Genomic DNA, 6,877 nt, shown 5'->3' with positions numbered 1-6,877 from the left:
TTGCGATCATATTCGTATAAACACACTAAAAGAGACTCGTATGATACGGTAAAACGTCATCGCCGACTCGTGTTGCCACAGGATTGGTCGAATCTAGACCAGTAGCGGATATTGCACAAACCGTTGAGTTTAAACGAGCAGCGGACCTACTAAAAACCATTTATTATTTAACTCCATAAAAATTATATTTATATTAATGATGTCTCCAAAGCTCAGCAAAATTTTCGCAGAAAATTAATTTATCGGGAAACAGGCGCCCGCCGTTCGATGCGTCGCTCCGCGACGAAAACAAGCTTAAGCAATGGCGTCGTCGAACTCGGTAATGGCACTCGGTAAGTAATCCTACAATTTTTTGTTTATAGCGTTAAAACATAGTTTATATGGATTATTCCCAAAAAATTATACGTGTTTTGGAAATGTTGAGTCAAATTAGTCTAGAATCGATTAATTTTATGGAAGAAAACCTTCCAAACAGCCGTAGTCCGTAAACTGCATACGTGCCGGACTGTGATTGGCTCATGTATTTAAGGACTCGTACAACATGAATTTCATAAAACACGGAACGTATCTACCGTGTTATAGGGGGGTCTACTGTACTTGTCTCTTTAATCCGAAAAGAATTACTTCGGATTAGAGAGACAATTATTATTATAGAATTGTTTGGATAACCGTTTTTAATGTTATATGATATACTGTATACCTATGTTTAAAATTAGTAGTAAAAAAGAAATATTAAAAACCGGTATGTATTTTTATAAAACTTTTTAGAAATTCTACTATTTGTAAATAACTTGTAAAATGTTACTAAAATTACAGTTATTCTAAAAATATAGGCCTACTTTTGTGAATTTTTATAGTGGGGTGGTGAAAATCTTTTTAATGTTATACGATATAAGCCCTTGTGTTTTTTTAAAATTAGTAAATATTGTAAAAGAGAGCCAGGAATACCATAGGAGTAGGATATGAGTGTGACAAATAAACCGAGAAAAATTTATGAAGTTCTTTATGGTATGATAAAATGGTTTTTTATGTTAGTTAATATTATCTACACGCGTTATATTGTCATATTACTGATTGTATTTGAAATTTTTTTAGCACTGAGGAGGGGCTTGAGAATTAAATAAGCCCGAAATGCATATAAAAAACAATAAAGGAGTTTTTAACCTAAATAGCTGTGGGATAGTCTACTGAATTAATTCTTTTCGGATTAAAGAGACAAGTATTTACAGAACGAATAATACAGCTACCATAATAAATATTTAATGGAATAATTGTATCGATGTTATGCAATAAATACTTAGCCTAAGAAAGTGCTTTACAAACCAATTTTCGGTAAGACATATAATGTAAAAGAAAGGTGTTTGTTTGTTTGTTAAGTTATGGCAACGAAACGCGTGACCGATCTGCCTAGGGGATGCCTTCCGGGAGGTCTTTTAAGGGAAACTGGCCCCTATTTAGGCGTTACAGATGTGGAGAAAAACCGGAAACTCCACTTGGCCAACCCACGACCGAACTCCCAGTGTTCAGGGTACGAAGACCGCTTGGCCACTGGTGGGCCGAAAAGCAAGGTTGAGTATGTAAATTCGAAAATCTGCATGAGTGATAAACTACTACTATATTAATTCTTTTTACCTCTATGTCAATATAGAAACAAAAAAGTACTACTATTATATTTGATTACATTAACGAAATAATATTTAATTGTTTTAAAATAGCAACTTTGGTAGTATTTAATAATTAAATCAGTTTGACGTAATTTCCTTATCACTTATTCCTCTTTTTCTGACTCTGTTATATAATAGAGGAAAAGTATGACGATCGGTCAAAAAATGGCTCCCAAGATTTTTACACTTTTGGAATCAGGAGACCCTAAAATGTCTAGAAATGTAAAAATATTTGGGCGTTTCTCTGTATGCCGGGATGTTTGTGTGTATGTGGGATGCAAGGTTTTTCTTACCTGCTTTGAAGGTTAATAACTTTTTGTCAAAAATATCTGAAATTTTGCAAGAAGGTTTGTTTATTAGGGAGATTGATGCTATTAAATTTTGGCTGTTACAGATTGAGGGGGTGGAGAGATAGAGGTCATGTCTCATATCTTCAGTGTAGTCGGACTAAATGAAGATTTTACTCATTATTAGCATTTACAATTTTTTATAAAATTCATCTCTACTCTCAGAATTATACATTTTGCCAATTTACTAGTAAATTACTTTTTAAAAAGTTTTAAAATTAAATATTATAACAGATTGCGCTACACGCAGTTTCAAATGTTTTTGCCGGGAAAGCTAAGCAACTCGTTGCTCGCGTTTTATATTCTTTGTTATTATTAAACCTATTTACATGTGCTTTCCATTAGGAAGCTACACTCATCAACATACATTTGTCTAACTTGCAATGTGCATTTCAGTCTTACTATCTGACCCATTTCAGTCCGCTATTTTGTTAATTTCGTCTGTATTTAAAGATAAGAATGTGGATAAAATTAATTAATGAAATAAGGGACTGGGAGTGTGAGATTAGTAAGCTCGAAATACATATTCCCAGTGGTGATATTCAGCGGGTTCGCACAGGTTCGGCCGAACCCGTTGTTAACATTTTCAAAGTTTTTCGAACCTTGTTAAACACACGTAACATTTCTCAGTGGTTTTGTTTCTTTTAAAAAATATATTAAAATATACGTATTATATACTCTGTAACACTACTAAACTAGAGCCTTATACCACGTTCGCCTTGGTACGACCTCCCTCGACCGTTTCAATCTCGACTGAAACGAGGTTCAATCGCGATCGACTCAAAAGAGTTCTTGAAACTAAATCCAGTCATAAGAGAGATCCCACAATCCCACGCGCGCGAGAAAATACAAGATGGCTGCGGAACACGTGTCGTAATAAAATATATACAAAATAAATCATTTGAACACTTTTTTATTATTTATAAAAAAATATATAGCTCTGGCATAAACAATGTTAAATTTTAATTGACTTAATTTTGTAAATGCATCTTTTTTATTTATATGAGTATCTTAAGGTCAGTTTTTGCGCTAATGTTGCTAATGCACCATTTGAGCAAAAAAAAAAAAAAAAAATGTTAAGGAAAAATTTTGTTAGCGAACCCTTTGTTAAATATTTCGAATATCACCACTGCATGATATTTCAAATAAAAGAAATATCTATTTGTTGATAACGTGACTTCCTGAAAGAAAACACTACAGATGGGTTCAAAACACAGAAAATGAAAACAATTTAAAGCCTATTATAACAACTATAAACAAAGTGTGAATATATCACCAATACAATTTTTTTTTTTTTTTTTTGTGGTTTTAGCCCCTTACCGCTCAGAGAGCACAAAGAGGCCAATCACCAATACACTTATCATCATTATCATCACAGCGTATAGGCCTATAAAATATAGAATATATTGATATTAAAAAATACATTATTTTCTGGAATAACAGTTGAAATTATATACTAATCAGAATCACAAAAAGTATCTTACACAGTTTATTAACTACTAGACTGATATACTGTATACCTATGTTTAAAATTAGTAGTAAAANGACTGATATGTAGAGTCTATATAAGAAAATTGGTAAGACTGATAGCCACTTAGCCACTGATTATCCGTCCTTACATTATTATAATATAATATATTAATACCTTACATTATTATAATATAATATATTAATATAAATTAATTAGTAGAATCACCTTTCCTATTATTTAACCTAAAGATTACATTACAATTATAATCTAACTAAACATTTAAAGTTAATTATCTCTATCTCTAGTGTTAAACCGAACCAAAGTTACTACCTAATAGTGTAAGAAGTTTTACTGATTTATAGTGACCAATCTAAATAATAAAAGTTTCTTAAATATTTTTTTAAATGTTTCATTTCCTTAAAAAAAAACTATAAATTGCTGATAGATAGATAGATAGATAACACTTTATTGCACCAAAAATACATCCGCGCTGGATCCAGCTGAAATGATGTTGGTCCAGCAAAAATCCAGCTGGATTGAAAACACTGCTGGATTGCAATCCCTAGTTATAATACATATTTATGCAATTGACTCAAAGTTTTAAGAGCACCCCTTGTCTTGCGTTACTTTATCCCATCAAATCAAACCACTCTCTTCAATATATACTTTGAGGAAAGGCAAATATTTGTGAAAATGGAAGAGGAAAATTTGATTCTCGTTAATTCCTATTCGTCAAATCCCACAAGTGACCGAGTGGATAAAATCATGGGACACTGAAAATAGGTTCACGCCTGGCCAACGGGTTGGCCACGTGCAGTTTTTCGGGGTTTTTTTTACGTTTGTAACAACTTAAATATGGGCCAGTTTCCCATAAAAGCCTTCCAGAGAGGCATCGGCCACGAGTCGCTTTGCTATAACTAAAATAAACCAAACCCATTTGTCAACCATCCGACTCGCTGTGGTCACACCTCTCGGAACATATCTTATAGTTTATAACATTGGAACATTTACAATTTACAGAATTAATGCAGAAGCCACTTCATAATGTTAAAATACTTTTATGAGCGTCATCAATATGTAAAATACTAATCGTCATTAAAATCTAATGACAGTTTATTACAATGTCATGCAGCTAAACTTCAGACAAAAACTTAAATTGGAAGATATAATTATAAATTAAAGTAACTTATAAAATTTAAATGTAGAAGTAAAATAGAGCTTAATGTGAATATATATATATATAATCAGTTAGAGCATCATACCTGAAAAGAATTTCGTATTCCATCAAAAGTGTAAACAAAACTAATGGAAGACTCAAAAATTCTTACATAATTTATGAGTAAGTAGTAGGTAAACATGCTCTAATTGAATTTATATAAGATGCTAATCAATCGACTTTCAAATTGCATGAGAAATATTAAAGAAAAGTTATTCATTTTACACGTGAAATTCATTTCAAACGTTTATAAGAAAAAGTCATGGAAGACAGTTTCTTTGCAAACAACTGCTACTGTTGTTTCATGAGATATTTATACTGGATGATGAATGCTTTTTGGATGAACTCTTCGCTCCCTAAATATGCTAGAGATGATTCAAATTGGACGAAGATCAATAAATTAATAATAACTATGGTACTCTTCGGTTCAACAACCTTCATTCTTATTGTTATTGTGTTAAAATTCTTCTTTAAAATGAATCAAATTGGAATCTGCGTAGCGTTTGAGAATATTCTTGAGGAAAACACAGCTATTTATTTAAATATAATATTAGCAACATATATAATTACCTTATCTCAATTTGTTTACTTTGCTTACTTTGCTAGTGATGGTCCATCCGAGCAATTGTGCCAATTATGGAATGATGATTGTGATCCCTCGACTAAATATACATATTTAAAACATGCAAAAAATCAGGAATTTTTACAAAAAACTTTGTGTCCGATTATCATAGGAATTATCGTTGGTGTGAAATTTGTCAGTACCGCAATAATTTCTCTACCAATATATGTAGAATTCTACCGTTATTACGGGCAAATTGTGGCTTTTATAATATCTTTATTAATATCTTTCAGTCTGATTTTCTGTACGGCATTATGGATGACGATTACCATTTATGCAATATTAATTGCTTATTCCATTGCTCAGAAATTTAAAGAGGTTCGAGATCATCTGGAAACTCTACTTGATAACCACGAAGAGCTAAACAATATTCAAATAATCCAATATCGACATACGCAGGTTATAGATATGGTTGGAGCATCAGATCTAATGCTATCTCCATACATATTTTTGGTGTATGTGTTTACTGTACCTGGTACGTGCGTCGTACTACGATATTTAATATTCAGTGAATTATCTAACATTGAACGAGTAACTTTGGTTAATTGGATCATAAGTCTCCTACTTGTATGCATTGCCATCACCTTAATTTCTGGTAAAATCGTCGTAAATGTATGTGAAATTCTTTTATGTACCCTCATTATATGTTATTTTTGAAAATTTTCCTGTATTTTAAATTCATTTTATTGTTTAGGCACACGAACCTGAACAACTTCTTCACAAAATTATGAACCTCCCATTAAATTCGTTCTATAAATTACAGGTAATTATTATTGTTAAAACAGAAAGCAGTTAATCTGTGTCTACAATTTTTATATTTGCTAATCAAATTTATGTTTCTAGATAAACTTATTTCTACAACGATTACATGGTCCGCCTATCGGTCTGACTTGTTTGGGGATATTTGTAGTTACTTATGGAACACTTTATAACGTGAATAATTTTGATTTATAGCTGGTATTTTCTTTTCTCCAAAATAAATTTCGTTCTCTCTATTCTTTAACAGGTTTTCAGCATGATTGCATCTTATCTGTTGATGTATGTCCAGTACAGTAAATCAAATTAGAAGAATTGAAATGGTGAAATAAGATGGACATTGCACTTGTGTTCCAAGTGCCATATCACATTCAATCAATACATTTTAAAATTTACCTTGTGTAAATTATTAATCAGATTGATCATTTGGGTAATTAACTATTATTATTATTTACTGATAAACTTTAGCTTAAGTATATATGTATCAATTGAAAATTATTCTTGTCTATGTTATAAAATAATAATTAAAACTTTAAATATTCAAAAAAAATTGTATAAAACTTCTAGAAAGTAATGAAATACAATTTTATAATTTTATTTTGGATCTAAATATAACAAAACAAGCTCAAAATATAATGTTTCTTGACGTTTTGACATTCCACGAACCCAAAAATGCAAAAATACCCCTTACAAATTTATATGTTTGTCAGTGTGACTAAATGAACCAAAAATTTTAAAAATTGGCAGGGTTATTTCTGCATATGGAAAAATGATACTTTTAAATTTTACTAGTTAAAGATA

The 6,877-nt window shown here is 31.1% G+C and overlaps 1 protein-coding gene across 1 annotated transcript; it reads left to right on the top strand.

The window, feature by feature from the left end:
* Positions 1-5,560: 5,560 nt before the first annotated feature.
* LOC111635204 lies at positions 5,561-6,432 on the top strand. Its single transcript, XM_023380102.1, has 4 exons — positions 5,561-5,932; positions 6,015-6,083; positions 6,164-6,253; positions 6,327-6,432. The coding sequence occupies exons 1-4, from the start codon at positions 5,579-5,581 to the stop codon at positions 6,384-6,386; spliced, it is 573 nt and encodes a 190-aa protein (XP_023235870.1). The 5' UTR covers positions 5,561-5,578; the 3' UTR covers positions 6,387-6,432.
* The last annotated feature ends 445 nt before the right edge of the window (positions 6,433-6,877 follow it).

This window comes from Centruroides sculpturatus, unplaced genomic scaffold (genome assembly GCF_000671375.1).
Source record: "Centruroides sculpturatus isolate CEXI.00-Female unplaced genomic scaffold, Cexi_2.0 scaffold902, whole genome shotgun sequence".
Lineage (NCBI taxonomy): Eukaryota > Metazoa > Arthropoda > Arachnida > Scorpiones > Buthidae > Centruroides > Centruroides sculpturatus.
The sequence above is the reverse complement of the archived record's forward strand: the minus strand, read 5'-3'. Positions and strand labels throughout refer to the sequence as shown.

Excerpts from the sequence above, each read along its gene's own strand:
- LOC111635204 (XM_023380102.1), top strand. The coding sequence starts at position 5,579 with ATGACGATTACCATTTATGCAATATTAATTGCTTATTCCATTGCTCAG. Across the intron at positions 5,933-6,014 it reads CTGGTAAAATCGTCGTAAAT|GCACACGAACCTGAACAACT; the intron begins GTATGTGAAATT and ends TTTATTGTTTAG. Across the intron at positions 6,084-6,163 it reads ATTCGTTCTATAAATTACAG|ATAAACTTATTTCTACAACG; the intron begins GTAATTATTATT and ends TTATGTTTCTAG.